Here is a 19,677-nt window from a genome sequence, read left to right as displayed (position 1 = left end):
CTTCAGTTGCCCTGGCACGTACCCGTTAATTCCTGAATAGACCACTTGACTCTCCAGCTTGACGTGATTTACCCAAATTTCAATAGTAATACACACGAAATTAAGTGTCGACAACATGTTGTTTTTAATGGACTCATTTTCATACCATAACGTCATAGAAAAGTGCATAATGGGAGAAATAATTCCTGTAATCAACTTCTGGGCTAGAAATTCTTGGGACAAAATCCAGTATCCAGTTTATGTCTGTGTACACTTAGGTATGTGTGCTATTTCCTGAGGGACCTTGGAAGGACATTTTTTTTTTATTTTTTATTTATTTTTTTTTTTTTCAACGTTTATTTATTTTGGGGACAGAGAGAGACAGAGCATGAACGGGGGAGGGGCAGAGAGAGAGGGAGACACAGAATCGGAAACAGGCTCCAGGCTCTGAGCCATCAGCCCAGAGCCCGACGTGGGGCTCGAACTCATGGACCGCGAGATCGTGACCTGGCTGAAGTTGGACGCTTAACCGACTGCGCCACCCAGGCGCCCCTGGAAGGACATTTTGAAGTGGAAGATGGCTCTGAATAGGAGGACTCCTTTTTCTCAAAATGTGTACCCTTCCTGTATTTGTCAGTGTTAGGTAAAGCAAATGAAAGCATCCTGGTTTTAAGAATTTTGAGCCACACATGCTCTTCTTGTGATGTCATTAAGGAATTTTTTGGACTCACTGTCTTGTACATCTGAAACCGATAGAACACTGTATGTTAACGAACTGGAATTAACCTAAGAACTTATGTTTTTATATAGGAGGTAGATTTGCCCTTCCAGATATCAAAATGTACCTGAAATTTCCACAAATTATTCATTTACAAACAGCTGAAAAGACAGATAAAGGAGTGGTGCAGAGTAGAACATGACCAACGCTCAAATATACATAAGACTTTTGAATTTGATACTGGTGACATTTCATATTAGTAGGAAAAGGTGAATTATTCATAAGTAGTGGAGAAACAGCCGATTTGGAGAAAACTTGTTAGAATTTTATCTCCCTAAAATAAGTTCCAGATGGGCTATAAATTTAAAAATTGTAATATGCAAAATAAGAAAAGTAACAGAAAAAATCCCACAAATGCCTATTTACCCATCCTAACAATGACTGGAAAAGCAAGACTTTTGGGGGGTGCCTGGGTGGCTCAGTCAGTTAAGCCTCTGACTCTTGATTTTGGCTCAGGTCATAATCTCAGGTGTTCGTGGGTTCAAATCCTTCAACGGGCTCCCTGCTGTCAATATGGAGCATGCTTGGGATTCTGTCTTGCCTCTCTCTCTCTCTCTCTCTCTCTTTCTCTCAAAAAAAAAAAAAAAAAAACTGGGGCCCCTGGGTGGCTCAGTCGGTTAAGCGGTCTGACTTTGGCCCAGGTCATGATCCCGTGCTTCGTGGGTTTGAGCGATTCAGGCTCTGTGCTGACAGCTCATATTCTGTGTCTCCTCTCTCTCTGCCCCTTCTTCCTTGCACGCTGTGTCTCTGTCTCCCACTTCTGTATCCATGGAGACTATAACAGTGCCTGGCACATAGCGGGTGCTCAATAAGTATTTTTGGAAGGAAGGAAGGAAGGAAGGAAGGAAGGAAGGAAGGAAGGAAGGAAGGCAGGAAAGAAAGAAAGAAAGAAAGAAAGAAAGAAAGAAAGAAAGAAAGAAAGAAAGGGAAACAAGTATATAAAAGAATCAGGAAGGTATAGTGATAAATCAGGCCTGGAATCTAGCAGCTCTGGGTTCCAATCCCTGCTCAGGCACCTCCCAGTTGGGTCTGTGATCTCAATTTGGGAAACCGAGGCTCAGCAAAGTGAAGCAAACTTGCCCAGAGAAGTAAAGCTGGCCCAGAGCAGACACTGAATTCCAGGCTGTCTGACTCCCCAGGTGTGTGTTTTCCTACTATCCTCACACGCTCAACAAATCTTTTTTGAGTGCCCCTGATGCACCAGGAGTGAGGGACACAGTGCTGAAAGAGCAGCCGTGCCTCTGCTCACAGAGGTGACTCTCCAGTGGCCTGAACACCATGCTGCTTTGCTGGATTCTGGCCCCCAGTCTGCCCAGCATCACCATGGGGCTTTAGCCATGCATTTCTCCTCTCTAGAGGCTCAGTTTCCCCACCTTGAGGTTGAGGAGGCCAAGAGAGATGACCTCAAAGGCCAGTTCCAGCTCTACATCTCCAGGGCTGTGACATGGAGTAACAGGAGAAGTTCTGAATCCAACCCCCTCCATGAGCGGCCACTCCCTTCCTGGCTGCCCCGTGGCCTACTCGGCCTCAGCCAGGCCAGCTCAGCAGTGCACCCACTGGAGAGTGATCGCAGACTCTCCATGCCCCCCTCCCCTTCCTTGCAGTTGCCTCCTGGAGGGGAAAACAGAACTCAGAGCATCCCTGGCCATGTCCCACAGTGTCTGCCCCACACAACCGAGTCAGCACTGGCCCCGTGAACAGCACTGACCTCTGAGCTCAGCGAGCTCTAACCTGGGCTTCGCCAGAGGCATTTCCAAGTCTGAAAACTATCTAGCCAAACCCCTGGAACCAGCCCTGTTTACAGGTGTGGAAACTTGAGGGTGGGGAGGCAAACTGGCCTACTGAAGGCCACAAAGCTAGGAAGCCATGGCAGGACTTTTGACTTAAGACTTTTTTCCCCCCATCTCAGCTCCAGCTGCCATATCCTGGCCACTGTGGCTACTGATTGTGTTTCCACAGTCAAATCACATCACCTCTCTGAACCTTAGTTTTCTCGCTGGGTGAAGGGTGTATAGGAACAGCACCTGCCTCATGGGGCTGCAGGAAGACTGAACAAGGTAATGCACACCACGTGCTGAGCACAGAGCCTGGCGCACAGGGTGCCTGCAGTGTTACTTGCCTGAAACCTCACCTGGTCTCTCTATTCTGGCTAAAACAGTAACCTGTTCGGGAGAATAAAATTCCCCTGCTTCCAGGGTCCCCACAGTGGCTGCTCTCCAACATCCATCAGATTGATAAGCACAGAGCCCGATGCGGGGCTTGAAACCACGACTGTGAGATCACGACATGAGACATAAGACACTCTTATAAAAAAAAAAAAAAACACAACAACGCTTATATATTTTTGGAGAGACAGAGCACGAGTGGGGGAGGGACAGGGAGAGAAGGAGGGACAGAATCTGAAGCAGGTTCCAGGCTCCAAGCTGTCAGCACAAAGCCCAACGTGGGGCTCGAACTCACGTGAGATCACAACCTGAGCCAAAGTCGGTCCCTCGACTGACTGAGTCACCCAGGCGCCCCCATAAGAGACTCTTATATTCAGAGAACAAACTGAAGGTTGCTGGAGGGGAGATGGGTGGGGGGATGGGCTAAATGGGTGATGGGCATTAAGGAGGGCACTTGTTGGGATGAGCACTGGGTGTTGTATGTAAGCCAGTTTGGCAATAAATTATATTAAAAAAAAAGATAGAGAGACACTCAACTGACTGAGCCACCCAAGTGCCCCAAACCATACACAGTCTCCAACAACCAACGGGTTAAAGAATAAATCACAAGAGAAACCAGCAAGTATCTTGAAACAAATGGAAAGGAAAAGGCAACATATCAAATCCAGGGGATGTAAAGAAAGCAGGGTACAAGGGGCATTTACAGCTGGAAGTGCTTATGTTCAAACAACAGTCTAACTTGACACCTCAAGGAACTACAGAGGAACAAACAAAACCCAAAGTTAGCAAAAGGAAGGTCATCGCAATGTCACAGCAGAGATAAACAAAATAAAGAAAAGAAATACAACGGTAGGTTTTAACAAAACCAAGAGTTGAGTCTTCAAAAAGATCAGCAGAATTGACAAACCTTTAAGCCAGACTGACTAAGAGCAAAAAAATAAGAGAGAGAGAGAGAAAGAAAAACTCGACAAAAATCAGAATTAACACCAATCCTCCTCAAATTCTTCTAAAATAATAATAATGGAAGAGGAGGGAATACTTGCATTGCATGAGGCCAACATTACCTTGGAAAGCAAAGCCAAGCAAGTCATGACACAAACACTGGAGACCAATGACTCCAATGAGTGACTCCATCAGAAGGCTCAACAAAACACTGGCAAACAGAATCCAGCAGAATCCGGAGAGCTCCACATGCGTCATGACCAAGTAGGATTTACTGCTAAGATGCAGCAAGGGTTCAAGGCACAAAAACCGACCAACGCAAGACACCAGCATTAACATAACGAAGAGAAAAGTACCACATGGGTATCGTGGCTGATACAGAAAAAGAATGTGGCAAAATTCAACACCTGTTTATCATAAAAACTCTCACCAAACTAAGAACAGGAAGAAACTACCGGTCACGTATAAAAATCATGTATGAAAAACCCAGAGTTACCATCCCATGCGACGGTGGAAGACTGAAAGTTTTTCCTTCAAAGTCAAGAGCAAGACAAAGACACCTTTGCCCACCTCTTTTACTTCGTGTAGCATTGGAAGCTATAGCCAGATGAATTAGGACAAGGAAAAGAAACCAAAGGTATGCAAATCGGAAAGAAAGAAGTAAAATGATCTTGGTTGATCTTATGCCCAGAAAACCCTAGAAACTCCACAAGAAAACTGTTAGCAGTCATAAATAAATTTAGCAATGTTGCAGGATACAAAACCCATACGTGAAAATTAGCTGTATTTCTAAACAGTACCGATGAACAATCCCAAAACAAAATGTTAAATATTCTGTTTACAATAGCATCAAAAACAGGGGTGCCTGTGTGGCTCAGTCAGTTTAGCGTCCAACTTCAGCGGAGGTCATGAGCTTGCAATTTCTGAGTTCGAGCCCCGTGTCGGGCTCTCTGCTGATAGTACGGAGCCTGCTTCGGATTCTCTCTCTCTTCCTCTCTCTCTGCCCCTCCCCTGCTCATGCTCTCTCTCTCTCAAAAATAAAGAAACACTAAAAAAAAAGTAGCATCAAAAAGAATAAAATACTTAGGAATAAACTTAACCAAGGAGGTGAAAGACCTGTATATTGAAAGCTACAGTAAACCTGCTGAGAGAACTTTATTATTATTATTATTATTATTATTATTATTTATTCATTTTTGAAGGAGAAAGAGACAAAGCATGAGCAGGGGAGGGGCACAGAGAGAGAGGCAGGCTCCGGACTCTGGACTGTCAGCACAGAGCCCGATGCAGGGCTCGAACCCACAAGCTGTGAGATCACGACCTGAGCCAAAGTTGGATGCACAACCAACTGAGACACCCAGGCACCCCGAAAGAACTTTTTAAAGATGCAAATAAATGGAAAGGCTTCCCATGTGTTCAGAGATTTAAAGACTTAATATTGTTGTCAATAAAACCCAAAGTAATCTACGTGTAATCGCCATCAAAATCCCAATGGCATTTTGTTGATGTTGTTTTGGCATGGCGTTTTTGTTTGTTTTTGTTTTTGTTTTGAAGAAAAAGAAAAATCTATCCTAAAAGTCATAAGGATCCCAGGAATAGGCAAAGCAATCTTGAACAGTAAGAACAAAGCTAGAAGTTTGGTATTTCCTGACTTCAAACCTCATTATAAAACTATGGTAATAAAAATACTAGCATATTTTGAGGTACCAGCATAAACACAAGTGGTGAAGAACAGAGAGCCCAGAAATAAGCCTTCACATCTATCAGTACATATGAAACGATTTTGACAAAGATGCCAAGACCATTCAGTGTGTGTGTGGGGGGGCCAATCTCCTACAAATGCTCTTAAGAAAACTGGATGTCCACATGGAAAAGAATGAAGTGAGACCCTCACCTGTACCATACACAAAAATCAACTCAAAATGGATCAAAGGCCTAAATACCAGAGCGAACACTACAGAATTCCTCAAAGAAAACATAGCAGAGAAACGCCATGATTTGGCAACGATTTCTTGGCTGTGACACCAAAAGCAGAGCAGGCAAAAGTGACATGAAATAAACTGGACCACGTCAAAGTAAACAAACTTCCGTACATCAAAGGACACAATAAACAGAGTGAAAAGGCAACACCCATGGAATGGGTGAAAATACCTGCAAATCGTGTATCTGATAAGGAGCAAATGCCTAGACTGTATGATGCGTTCCTACAAAAAAAAAAAAAGAAAAAAACAAAAAAACAAAAAAACAAAAACCCTGATTCCCAAATGGACAAAGGACCTGGACAGACATGTCTCCAGAGAAGATAAACAGATGGCCAACAAGCACACACAAAGATGCTCAACATCATTCATCATCTGGGAAGTGCAAATCAAAACCGTGATGAGGTACTGACCACCTCACACCTATTAGGATGGCTCCTATCGAAAAATGGAAAATAACAAGTGTGGGTGCACATATGGAGAAATCGGAACTCTCGTGCATTGTTGATGGATACATAGACTTGTGCTGTTCCTAAGGAAAATAGGATAGCAGGTCCTCAAAAAATTAAACAGAAAATTACCATCTGATCCAGCAGTTCTCTTCTGGGTATATACCCCAAAGGACTGGAAGCAGAGTGTTGAAGAGAGATTTGCACACCCGTGTTCATGGCAGCACTATCCACAACAGCCAAGGGCAGAAACAACCCACATGTCCATTGATGGACAAATGGATAAACAAAATGTAGCAGACACATTCAAGGGAATATAACTCAGCCTTAAAAGGGAGGAAGTTCTGGGGCGCCTAGGTGGCTCAGTTGGTTGAGTGTCTGACTCTGGATCTTGGCTTGGGGCGTGGTCTCATGGTTTGTGGGATAGAGCCCTGTGTCGGGCTCTGCACTGATGGTGTGGAGCCTGCTTAGGATTCTCTCTCTCTCTCTCTCTCTCTCTCTCTCTCTCTCTCTCTCTCTCCCCTCTCTCTCTGCCTGTCCCTCCCCCTCTCTCTCTCAAAATATACACATAAAGTTAGAAAAAAAAAAGGAAGGGAATTCTGACACCTGCCACTACATGTGTGAACCTTGAACATGTCATGCTAAGTGAAATAAGCCAGTCACAAAGAGACAAAATACTTATAAGTGGTGCCTAGAGGAGGCAAGTTCATAGAGACAGAAAACAGAATGGTGGTTGCCGGGGGCTGGGGGGAGGAGAGAAAGGGAAATTATTACTTAATGGGTACAGAGCTGTAGTTTCGTGAGACGAAGAGAGACTGACCACACAACAATGTGAATTACTTAGCACTACCGAACTTAAAAATGATGAAGGGAAAACTTTATGTTGTGTATTTTACCACAATTTTTACAAGTGTGGATACTATGTGTTAATATATTGTAAATAAATATTTTGCAGTTGATTTTTTTAAAAAAATTTGATGTTTATTTTTGAGAGAGAGAGAGAGAGAGAGAGAGAGGAAGGGTCAGAGAGGGGGAAGCAGGCTCCAGGCTCCATGCTGCCAGCACAGCAAGGTGGAGGCTATCAGCAGGTAGAATGGAAAGAATAAGTCCCGAGAGTGTGGCACTTTGTGAAGTTCTCTCCTGCCTGCCTTGCCTCATGGGCTCATCCCAACAATTCAGGGGAATACTCTCCCCATGTACAGAGGAGGAAAACTGAGGCTCTGGGGAGGAGGACACTCCTTGCAATGGACTGAATGTTTCAGTTCCCCCAAAATCCTATGTTGAAATTCTAATCCCCAGTGTGATGGGGGTATTACGAGGGGGGCCTGTGGGAGGTGATGAGGTCATGGGTAGGATTGGTGACCTCATGAAAGAGACCCTGGAGAGCTCCCTTCCCTCTTCTGTCATGTGAGGACATAGAGAGAAGACAGCTGACTGTGAACCAGGAAGCGGGTTCTCAGCAGACACTGCTGTTCTCAGCACAACAAGGAAGTTCCAGGGGTGAACCTGGTACCTAGAACTATAGACAGAGAAGCACAAAATCAAGGGTCCGCAAACCGTTTCTGTAGAGATCTACGGAGTAAGCATTCTTGGCTTTGCTGGCCATGTGGTCTCTGTCTCAAGTATTTAACTTCACCCTTGTATCCGGAGGGCAGCCATATGCCAATGAATGAGTGTGGCTGTGTTCCAATAAAACTTTATTTACAAAACCAAGTGAAGAGCCGGGTTTGTCCTTTGGGCAATAGTTTGCTGACCGTGAAATAATAAAAAAAAAAACATATACCTGTTGGTCTTGGCCCCCAGTTCCCCACACAGAGCTCCTAAAGCCCTGGTAATTTCCTAAGTGATCACAGCACTAGGGGCATCTTCTATTCTACCATTTGATCTTTGACCTCAGTTCCTGACACAGAATTTCTAAATCCCTTGGACTCTCCTGGGTGAGAGGAATTTCCTTTGTTCTAATGAGGTGATGCCTGGCGGGCTCCTGGATCGCTTCGGGATGGGGACTGGTCACCAGAAATACCAAGCTATGATGAGAAGCTTGGAACTTTCAGCCCCATCCCTCATTCTCCCGGAAGGGGACAGGGAGGCAGACTGAGTGCACTCTCCATCATGTCTGTGTTAATGAAGCCTCCATAAAAATCCCCAAGTATGGGGCTTGGAGAGCAGGCTGCCGAACATGGAGGTGATGGAGGGCGTCACAAGATGACACGGAGGCTCTGTGCCCTTCCCCCAGACCTTGCCCTACGCACCTCTTCCATCTGGATGTTCATCTGCGTCCTGTATCGTACCTTTTTGTATAAACTGGTGAACCTAAGTGTTTCCCTGACTTCTATGAGCAAATGATCAAACCTAAGGAGGGGGGGGGCTAGGGGAACCCCAGTATGTGGCCATCAAGAAGTACAGGGGATGGGGCACCTGGGTAGCTCAGTCGGTTAAGCATCCGACTTTAGCTCAGGTCATGATCTTGCAGTTCGTGAGCCACATTGGGTTCTATGCTGACAGCTCAGAGCCTGGAGCCTGCTCTGGATTCTGTGTCTCCCTCTCTCTCTGCCCCTCCCCATATTTGTGCACACACACTCTCTCTCTCTCTCTCTCAAAAATAGATAGATAAACAAAACCAACAAAGAAGTACAGGTGACAATCTAAGACTTGCACCTGAAGTGGGGGACAGTCTTGCAGGACTGGGGACCCTAACCTGTGTGACCTGACACTGACTCCAGGCAGCTAGCATCAGAATCGGTTAAGTGGCGGCCACCTGGCCGGCGTCGGAGAACTGACTGAGTTGTACAAACCCACACACCTCTGGTGTCTGCAGCATCGTCCAGTAAGAGTGTGGGATCAAGGAGAAACACACAGAGTGTGTTTCTCCAACTCACTGATCCTGCATGAGAATGTCTGGTACAACTGGGCTGGCCCAGGCTGCCCACCCTGGTGTCACAGAAGGGGACAGCAAGGGGGGGGGGAGGGCTAAAGCAGCGGACCACCCCACACACAGGGCCAGCCCCAGCTCTTCCCAGTGGCCAGCCCTCTCTCAGGCAGCTTATAGCCCTCCTGCCAATGTCCGCCTGCCCCTCGGAGGTGGCCATCTGCCTGTCGCCTGCCAGAGTGACTGTGACGCAGGGGCCCTGCCATCTGCCCACGTCCTCCCCCATCGCTAGGGCAGTGACCGCCAGGACCCACCTGCTCCATCCACAAAAGGTTGCCTGGGATGGAAAATCCCTAAGTTCTAAGTTCTGGCTGTGCTACCAACCAGTAGGTGTGCTCAGGCTGCTAGCACTGCCCCAAGGGGCCTCAGTTTACCCCTCTGGCCTCAAAGACCTACCCACTTTCCAGAAACTCCCACTTTCCAGGATGCCTTCACCTCCCCAACTGTGATGGGCTGAACCGTGTCCCTGCCCCCCAATCACATGCTGAAATCTTAACCCCTAGGACCTCAGGATGTGATCTATTTGGAGCCAAGATCTTTACAGAGGTAAGTATGTTACAATGAGGTCATGAGGGTGGGGCCTCATCTGGTGTGACTGCTGTCCTTATAAGAGGAAATTGGGATGCAGACCACCAGAGGGAAGGCCACATGAAGACACAGGGAGAAGAGGGCCATCCATAAGGAACGCCGGGAACAGAGCCTTCCCTCATGGCCCGCAGAAGCCAACCCTGCTGACATCATGACCTTGGACCTCCAGCCTCCAGCACTGTGAGAAAATACATTTCTGTTACGTATTTTGTTATGGCGGCCAGGGCAGACTGATACATCCACCATCCGTATCCTCACCATCTTTATCCCTCTAAATGAGCTCTTCTGTGCCAGTGAATGAATGAATGAATGAATGGTAAATTAGTTCTAGAGTCACCTATGTTATTAACTCACTATACCCTCTCCACAGCTCTGTGAGGCTTGCTTCTATTTGTATTAAAAAAAAAAATTTAAGTTTGTTTATTTTTGAGAGAGATACAGAGAGAAAACACAAGCAAGGGAGGGGCAGAGACAGAGGGGAACAGAGGATCTGAAACGGGCTCCATGCTGAGAGTAGTGGAGATCCAGACTCAGGGCTTGAACCCACGAAACATGAAATCACGACCTGAACTGAGGTTGGACGCTTAACCCAATGAGCCACCCAGGCACCCCATGGTTCTACTTTTATACCGATTTCTCACACCATGAGAATTAAGATCAGAGAGATTAAGCAACAAACCCGAGGTCACACAGTGAACAGGAGGCCGAAGCATAGTGTCAACCCAGGCTCTTGATGCTATTCTAGAGGTTTCAGCCAATGGCTTGTCTTTGAAAATAATAATAATTCTCCAACTTACTAAATGCACAGCACTGGGATAAGCATACATGGTGTCATGGACTGGATGCTTGTGTCCCCAAAGATTCACATGCTGAAGCCCTACCCCAGTCCCCATGTGATAGTATTTGCAGGTGGGACCTTTGGGGGGAAATTAGGGTTGGATGAGGTCATGAAGGTGAGGCCCTCAGGATGGGATTGGGGTCCTTAAAAAAAGAGGAAGAGGAGAAGAGCACAGGGAAAAGGTCATCTACAAGCCAGGAAGACAGCCCTCGCCAGGAACTGAATGGGCTAGCACCTTGGCCTTGGACTTCTCAGCCTCCAAACTGCAAGAAATCAATGTCTGTTTAGGCCACTCCCTTTGTGGTGTTCTGCTTCGGCAGCCTGAGCTGAGACACGGGGCCGGCCCCCCATAATCCTCACAACACAGTTCCCAGGTGGCCACCACTAGCCCATTTGACAGACAAGTTCAGAGGTATTGGTTACTACCTAGCCAAGGGCATCAGAAAATCCAAGGTCACCTTGCTGAGGTTTATATGCTGGTCAATCTGACTCCAAAGGGAGCCTCTACCCACCACACTCTGCCCCAGAAACAGGAGTCAGATGTACTGCCTGGGACTGCCGGCCTCAGGGACATGATAGAAAACACAATGCCTTCCTTTTCCTCTCCCTCTCTCCAGAAGCCCTGGAGGACCCCGTAATCACTGCAAGTGGTGGATAACAGCACTGATGCGTTTATTCCACATCTAAGCACGAGCCAGGATAGGGTCTGGGGGACTTCTGCTTCTCTGTGTCACAGGGTGGCTGGGCCCAGCAAAACTAAGATTCGGAACTCAGCTGTAGGCAAAACCATAGGCAGGGGTCTTCGCTGGGGGTTCTGTGTACTTGAGGGATAGCAAGAGGGTTTTTTGGCCAGGGGTTGAGGGGCCACAGGACTCAGGGATAGGGAAGGGAGGGCAGTGGCAGCCAGGAGGAAGCCTCTGTCCCCTCCCTGGCTCCGTGGGCAGGTTCTGATGATGTGGCACGTGCCACAATGTGCCACACAGACCGCTTCGGGACTGGAGGCTGCTAGGAGGGCTCCTGGAGAGTCCTCAGCTGCCAGTCCCATAGAGGACAGGGATCCCTTCGGCCCCAGGGAGAGCCTCCCCCATGGTCTCACTGCTTCCCTGGAGGCCACCATCCAGTGACGGGAATGTGTAGGCTGTGAAGGTCTGGCATCCTTGCCCCCAACTTGGGACAGTGTGAAAGGCCATCCCACCAAGCTGGCAACTCCCCATGGGGCTTCCATGAAAGCCCCGTGACCCATCTTCTCCCTTGGCACACTGCCGCTGCTTCACTTGGCTCCGCTGGGTGTTAATCCCAAAGGCACACCCTGATAAACCTACATGCTGACCTCCATCTTGGCGACAGCTGCCACTTAGGGACCGCCAAGATACAGCATGGGTGCATCTGGGCAATAGTCAACAGGGACAAGTTGCAAACCATTCAAACACTTGTGAATTCAGTGGGGCAAAGGCCCGGATACACTGGGTGCACAGAGCAGCAGGGATGGAGTCTGACAGTCCTGCCCTGGAAGACCTTTCGGTCCAAAGGGCCAAAAGGTAGGACAAGCTAGGACAGGTACAGGGCAAGCGTGGTGCTGACGCAGGGCCCAGCAGCACCAACACCAGCAACAGCTGAGAACCCGCTGGAGATACAGATGCTCGGAAGCCACGGAGGCAGCAACTCTGGGGTGTTAATCAAGCTTTCCAAGCTACTCTCAGGCATGGTCACATTGCAGTGGGGGATTTCAGAGGAGACAGAAAACTAGCAGCCAAAATCCTTAGGAAGAGACTCAGCAGTCACGGCCTCTGTCTGGGGACCTTCCTCACACAGCCAGTCCCTTCTGGCCACCTCTCCTTGTTTCCCATATCAGACTGGGGCAGGCAACAGTTCCCGGCTCCCCACTATTACAACCGCGGGGTGCTGCACCCTTCTCCCCACCCACCCCACCCTGCCTTGGTCAATAGCACCCTTATTAAATTCATCTTCATGTGCTCAGTTTGGAGGAATCATCTGTTTCCTATTGTTACCCGGACTGGATACACACGTTGTCTCAAGTCCAAACCCCACAGAACGAAGGTTGTCTGTTTGTGGCTATGGACCCTGAAACTCAGACAGGGTAATCCCCAGGGAAGGCAGGCTCCTGGGGATGGATCTGGGGCAGGGTGGGTAGTGGAGGTGGGGATACAGCACCAAGGGTGTAGTTCTCAGCCTGAGGGAGGGGTTCTGACAAGGGAGGTTCCTCCCCTACTCTGCTGGCTCCCGACTTCCCCAGAAGTTAATAACGCACTGGCAGCCTGAGGCCAGAAGAGGAAATTAAAAAGGCAGGGGGGGGAAAGCCTCCCCCAGAAGGTCAGTCCCTGCAGCCTCATGGGAGAGGGCACTGTCTCACTGCAGGAAGAGGCTATGGCCCAAACTGGCCAGGGGAGGATCCATCCCCGGGGGAACCGACTGCACCTGTGGGCATGGGGCAGAGGGCCACAGAAGGCCTCTGAAATGCAGCTCAACCACCTTTCCCCTCTCAGGCTTCCAGGCATAAGCTTGGAATTGATCTGCTGTGGAGGTCGACAGCTTTAAGGAACCTCGGGGTGGTCTGGGGATGGCAGTGGCAGTGTGGCATCCTGGCTCCTTGCACAAGCCCATGTGATTTTATAAGGTTTGGCCCCGGAATCATGCCTGACTGAGGCAGCACAGAGGCAGTGGCTATGGGTGGTGCGACTGTAGCCACAGAGACCTGTGTGTGCATCCAGCTCAGCCCTTCATGTCCAGAGGTGAGGATTCAATGGGGTGTTATTTGCAAAAGAGGAGGCCTGGCTAGCACATAGTAGGAGTTTTATGATGCTAAAAGCTCACTGTTTTTTTCTTTTTTCTTTTTTTTTTTTTTTTAGCACTCATGGTGTTCATGGGACTGTTTATGGCATGACAACCCAAGATAGATTACCAACATAGTCCCACTTTACAGATGGAAGAAACTGAGGCAGAGAGCTATTAGATAACCCACCCAAGGTCATGCAGAGGAGGCAGGATTCAGACCCAGGTCTTTATTCTAACAAAGGCCTCAAAGCAGAAGCTGGAGACCTTTTGAAATAGTTTTGTTACTGCCCAGCTTAAGAGTAAGAGAGTATGTTTACTGAGCACCTATGTGCCATGTACTTTGTAGAGAATACTTTATTTAATCCTCGCAAAAATATTATCATCCCCATTTTAAAGTTTTTTTTTCCAGAGAGAGAGAGAGAGAGCGCGAGCACACATGTGTGCATGTGAGTGGGGGAAGGGCAGAAAGGCAGGAGAGAGAGAGAGAATCCCAAGCAGGCTCTGTGCTATCAGCATGGAGCCTGATGCAGGGCTTGAACTCACAAACCACGAGACCATGACCTGAGCTGAAATCAGGAGTCAGATGCCTGACTGACTGAGCCACCCAGGTGCCCCTCTCCTCCCCGTTTTAAAGATGGGTAAGCTGAACTGATGCGATTTGCCCTAAGGCACACAACCAGGAAAGGCCGCAGCCAGGACTTGAACTCAAGGTCTGACAGTCAGCTCTGCCTCCAACCTGCCCAGAAATGGGTCAGGCCCTGCGAAATCCCAAAGTGCTGAGAAACCTATGAGAAGGGGTTCCTCAGTCTTGCCCAACGTGGGGACCAAAACAGCACTGAAATGGGAGTCAGAAGACCTGGGTCACCCAGATATGACTCTTACAACCACATCCTGTGGGGGTCTTTTGGGCAGGGGAGCCAACTTCAAAGGTCAACGTGGTCAGAAAGATTTCGTCTCTGTCCAGCATCCATTCGGAGTCCTCCAACATCTGCCTACATTCCTCCAAATGATGGGGAGCTCACTTCTTTCGAAACCAGCTTCTTCGCTCTAACGACAGGACGTTAGGAGGCAGTTGAGAGGCTAGGAGCCACAACGTGGTGTCACTGAACTGGTGTTGAATCCTTGACCCCTCATGATGCTGGACAAGTCTCCCCACCTGTACCATGGGGTGTTGGATAATAGTACCCCACCTCATTGGCAAATGAGACAGCACCTGGCACGTAGTAGGAATTGTACAGGCGGGAGCCACTCTTAGATGGCAGCGACCGTAGGCTTCACGGCCTGGCCCACAGTGGATGCTCACGAGTGTGAGTTAGGTGAACAGGCAATTGCGAAGGGGCTCTTAGGCTCTGTTCACCCACCCCAGCTTCTCATCCACAGGTTATTTAGGACCTAGGTGGCCTCTGGGGCTGTGACCCCACCCCTCCGCGTGCCACCAGTGAGCACAGGCCCCAGCACACTTCCAGCCCCACCCTGCAACCATTCAGAAACCAGCCCCGCCCTCCCACCCTCCACCCGCAAATATTGAAACAACATATAGGAGGTGTAATCTCAGGAGGGAATCAGGCAGGGAAATCTGGACCAACCCGCAAAGCCGGAAGAGAGGGCTCCCGGGCCTCTGGGGCCTGCCTTGTCTTCTCTCCTCACTCCCACCACCTGCCCACCCACACCAAGGTACCCTCGTGCTGCCCACCTTGAACCCTGCAAGGTTTCAGATCAGCCACTACTCCCCGCTGCCTCTCCGCACGGTTCTGTGCTCACCCCTCCTGTGCCTGGATAGGAATAATACAGCCTAGGGTGCAGGGCTGTCAGAAGGATCATGGAAAATCTGGGCAGAGGGCCTCACGGCACGCAGCTGGCACCATGTAAAGGAAGGCGCCTGAGGGAAGTCAGTAAAAACTTGAGTTTAGGGGGCCACTAGGCCCAGGTCAAACTCCAATTCTGCCATTAGCGAGGTGACCTCAGGCCTCAGTTTCCTCATCTGTGAAATGGAGATGACACTCACACCACCTGTCTGGGCTGCCATGTGCGGACTTCATAAAAACACACGCACAGCGCTCAGAATGGGGGCAGGGGCTCAGACCCACCCTGTGTAAAAAGAGCTCCACTCCCTACCCCCTTCTGCTGCTGTAGACGTTTCCTTAGAATTTATCATGGCCTGACTTCCACTATACATCTGAGGGCGTTTAGTGTCCATCTCTAGGACGCTGACTAGGCAAACAAACAGCATGTGCTCAACGTATGTTTGGTGATCACTCTGATTATATTAGTAGCACTAACACCAGCAGCTAAAGCTCACTGAGTTTTGACCCAGGCAGTGTCTTTAAGTCCCTTGGACGTCTGATCTCATCTGCTGTGTGTTTATGGCCAGGGTGGGCAGTATTTTCCGGAGAGGGTCAGACAGCAAATACTTCAGGTTCTGGAATAGGACTGCCAGATAAAATACAGGCTGCCCAGTGATACCTAAACTTCAGATACACAAGGAATTTCTTTTTTGTGTAAGTATGTACCAAATATTGCATGGACCATACCTATGCTAAAAGACTACTTGTTGTCCTGAAATTCAGATTCAACCAGGCAATCTGAACTTTAAAAAAAAATGAAGTTTATTTATTTATTTAGAGAGCGGGGGCAGAGAGGGAGAGAGAATCCCAAGCATGCTCCGCCATGTTAGTGCAGATCCCTATGCAGGGCTCAATCTCACAACCCCCAAGACTGTGACTTGAGCTGAAATCAAGAGCCTGAGGCTTAACTGACTAAGCCAGCCAGATGCCCCGCATCACCACCAACACCACCACCCCCCCCCCCCAGCAATCTGAATTTTCACTTACTCCATTCGTCAAACCTATTTTCAGGCCACACAGAGTCTCTGTCCCACTGTCTCTTGTTTTTATAACCCTCTTTTAGGATGTAAAAACCATTCTTCTCTGCTCAAGAGCAGTTTCACAAAAAGGCTGGACGTGGCCCAGAGGACCCCCTGGTATGGAACCCCCAGCACTGTGCCTGGGGCGCATATGAGGCCAAAATAAAAAGCAGCCCGGTTGCCACCTGCTCCTCCGAGGCCTGCTGCCTCAGTCCTGACTCAGGGCGTACCCCACCCCAGCTGGGGTCTCAGGTGGTCGGCGCCTGGCAGTGCAGGTGGGTGAGTAACGCTGAGCCAGCAGGAGCTAAAGAGACGGAGGCCCCTTGACTCTCGCGTCTGCCAGAAACTCACAGCGGAGAGGCTGGTTAACGCAGGATATCTGGAGGGTGTCAGGGTGGCTTTAAAAATCGCTCTCGGCATTTGGGCAAAGTGAAGAGGAGAGGGGAAGAGCAGAGAGCAGGTTTTGCTGCTCTGCCTCCCCTGCGAGCGCCCTGGGTGCTGAGGACCTAGCAGGCAGCGTGTGCCTTGGACCAGGGACCCTCAGACGCTGCTCCCCAAAGGCGGCGCCATGAGCTCCGCTCTGTGCCCTCGCTCACCTGTGCCTCCGGCCAGGTGCCCCTCCCTACATGCTCCAGCGGGCTAAGTGCAATTCGGGCTTCAGCCCAGATGTCCCCTCCTCCCGGGAGCCTTCCTGGACTCTCCCTACCCGAGCAGGGATCAGTGTACCTCTTCCATGTTCTGTGAACAAAATCTCCTCCTACATCTTCCCCCAAAACCAAGGGGGAGGGGAAGCGCTCTGTCTGCTGATGCCAAGCTTGCAGGCCGTACCCCAAGAGCGGCCGGGCAACACTCCCCCTCCCCGCAGAGACAGGCGAAGCATAAAGCCAGCGCACAGAAAATCAGCGCAGAGACAGGAAAACAGAGAAGGTCCTCACGACATCATTGGGACCCCTGGACAGAACTGCACCTGAAGCTGGCAGTCCGCACCCCAACTTCCCATACCCTTGAACCAATAAAATCAGTTTTTTGAGCCTCTTTCCCTTTTGGCCTCGTATTTATAGATTTCTTTATTGTTCTAGCTAGCTTTGCAAGGGATTCCCCACAGTGAAATGGGTGAGGCTGGCTACAGCACCCTGCTGTGCTGCTTCTCAAGTTGTGTGACCTCAGTCCAGCCTCTTAACCTCTCTGAGCTTTGGTTTCCTTCATCAGTAAAGAGGAGTTGCTACTTGTACCTACTCGACAGGAAGCTTGCTTTGTGGATTGGTGATTCAGAGCAGTGGTTAATACGTGGGGGTTGTAAAGATGTCTTGATTTCTCAAAAAAGGGAGAAAAAAACAAAAGAAGGAAACAATGAACGATAGTTGCTATAATCCGAATTTACTAATGAAACATAACTTACTAAATAATACAAACTAAAGGACCATTCATTCAAGGTCCCAGGCATCACCCAAATCTCTGGAACTCTTGGGGCTTCAGCTCTCTGGCTGTTTTTAATTTAAGGTTTTATTTATTTTGAGGGAGGGGGAGGGAAGGAGGGAGAGAGGGGGAGAGAGAGAGAGAGAGAACAAGCCAGGAAGGGGCAGAGAGAGAGAGTGAGAAAGAGAGAATCCCAAGCAGGCTCCCTGCTGTCAGCACAGAGCCTGACCCCAGGACTGAGAAATCATGACCCAATCTGAAATCAAGAGCCAGACGCTTAACTGGCTGAGCCACCAGGCACCTCTCAGCTACCTGATTTTTAAAGGGAGGCTCACTGCAAAGGGAGCTGTTCCCATCCTTTATAAACCCGAGTTCCTTCGAGATTCTGTGAGGAAAAAAAAAAGTCTAAGAACCTATTCATTTGTCTTCCTGTACCTACTAGGAGAAAAACACACCGCCTCCCACTGGAGTTCAGCACTCTTAGCTGCTGACCCCCGGGGGCACAGAGTGCTTAAGTGGCAGGGCCAGGAGGCTCACGAGGGTGTTGGACCTTCTTTGGCTGAGGGATTACTTCCATGGGGCCAGTGACCCACCAGACTCAGAGGGGAGATCCAGCTGCCCACCTCAGGATGGCGAGGCAGTCAGGCGAGACTCAGCCTTCCTGACCTCCATTTGAGGGCTCATTCCTTTGGACCCCAAGGAATACCCCCTTCCAGGTCTACAACACCCTGTCCCCCAGCCCAGGGCTTACCAGGGAGAGCAAGATCCTGTGCTAAAACATCTACAAGTTCGGATGTGACCAGACAGGGCAGCAAAACATCCTTCTGCAACGGAGTTCTTTTTATTTAATTTATTTTAGAGAGCAAGAGAGAGCGTGCAAGTGGGGGAGAGGGGTGGGCAGGGGGGAGAGAGGAGGAGAGAGAGAGAGAATCGTAAGCAGCCTCCATGCTCAGTGTGGAGCCCAATACAGGGCTCGATCTCATGACTGTGAGATCATGACCTGAGCTGAAATTAGGAGTTGGACACTTAACCGACTGAGCCACCCAGGTGCCCCTCAACTCTCAAAGGGTAAGCCAAACACAGTGCCTGGTCCCTTCATAAATACTGGTGAATCTTCGGCAGCAATAGCACAATGTAGTGCCGTGTTGGTACGTGACCCCCTGCCATCCCAGTGAGGAAACGGAAGCCAGAAAGGTTCGTGAATCGGCCAAATGGCAGGGCTGGAACTTGAACTCAAGGCTGTCCAGCTGCAAAGCTGGGACCTTTCCCCAACTCCACATTCTCAGAGTAGCTCATAACCATATGCAGGTCATTGGCTTTGGCTCCAGGGTAATGCAGCGCAGGGTTCTAGAGCCAGAACCCCAAGCCGTACCACTGACAATGTCCGTGGTAAAAAAAAAAAGCTAATTATATATATATATATATATTTTTTTTCCTTTGTTCCTCTGTTCTGATTGTTTGTTTGTTTGTTTGATCGGGCATTTTCTCTATACTTTTCCAGATCCCCTTCTTCATTTTCCTCCCTCTCTTTCTGGATTAAGCCCTATAGCTCCTTTGAGTCACTGCCTGGTCTTTTTTCCCACTCCTGTCATTTCCCTCTTTGTTTGGGCTAAGGATTCTTCACCACCCTCTTCTCCTTTTTTCCAGGATTACTTCAACAAACAAATCAAAGCACACCTGGTGGAAGGCCCAAGCCACCACTCCAAGTAGCGAGAAAAGCAGCCAAAGATGCACCAAAAGAGTGCACACAACACACTCCAAAAACATTTGTTCAACTGCCAGGCCCTGGACAGTGTAGGACCCCTTTTTAATATAGTAGAACTCACAGGTGTGGGACACAGAACAAGCTATTAAAACACAAAAAGGGCAGGAATCAGGCCAAAACGACAAAATTGAAGAATTCTCCTCAAAAAAATTCCAGGAAGAAAGGACAGCCAGAGGAGTGCTCAAAAGAGACA

The 19,677-nt window shown here is 49.0% G+C and overlaps 1 protein-coding gene across 7 annotated transcripts in view; it reads right to left on the bottom strand.

Annotated features, from left to right (window-relative positions):
• The window catches only part of LOC123585329, a 153,460-nt gene that overhangs the window by 115,832 nt on the left and 17,951 nt on the right, over nt 1–19,677 (bottom strand). For 2 of the 7 annotated variants that reach the window (XM_045453364.1, XM_045453365.1), the window contains one exon: nt 15,484–15,528. The exons of the other annotated variants lie outside the window; for them this stretch is intronic. In XM_045453364.1, the coding sequence (XP_045309320.1) occupies nt 15,499–15,528 (30 nt within the window). In that variant the 3' untranslated portion in view covers nt 15,484–15,498. Of the gene's footprint in view, nt 1–15,483; nt 15,529–19,677 lie in introns of those variants that run through there. 7 annotated transcript variants of the gene reach the window in all.

This window comes from Leopardus geoffroyi, chromosome C3 (assembly GCF_018350155.1).
Source record: "Leopardus geoffroyi isolate Oge1 chromosome C3, O.geoffroyi_Oge1_pat1.0, whole genome shotgun sequence".
Lineage (NCBI taxonomy): Eukaryota > Metazoa > Chordata > Mammalia > Carnivora > Felidae > Leopardus > Leopardus geoffroyi.
This window is presented reverse-complemented; position numbering and strand designations above follow the sequence as displayed.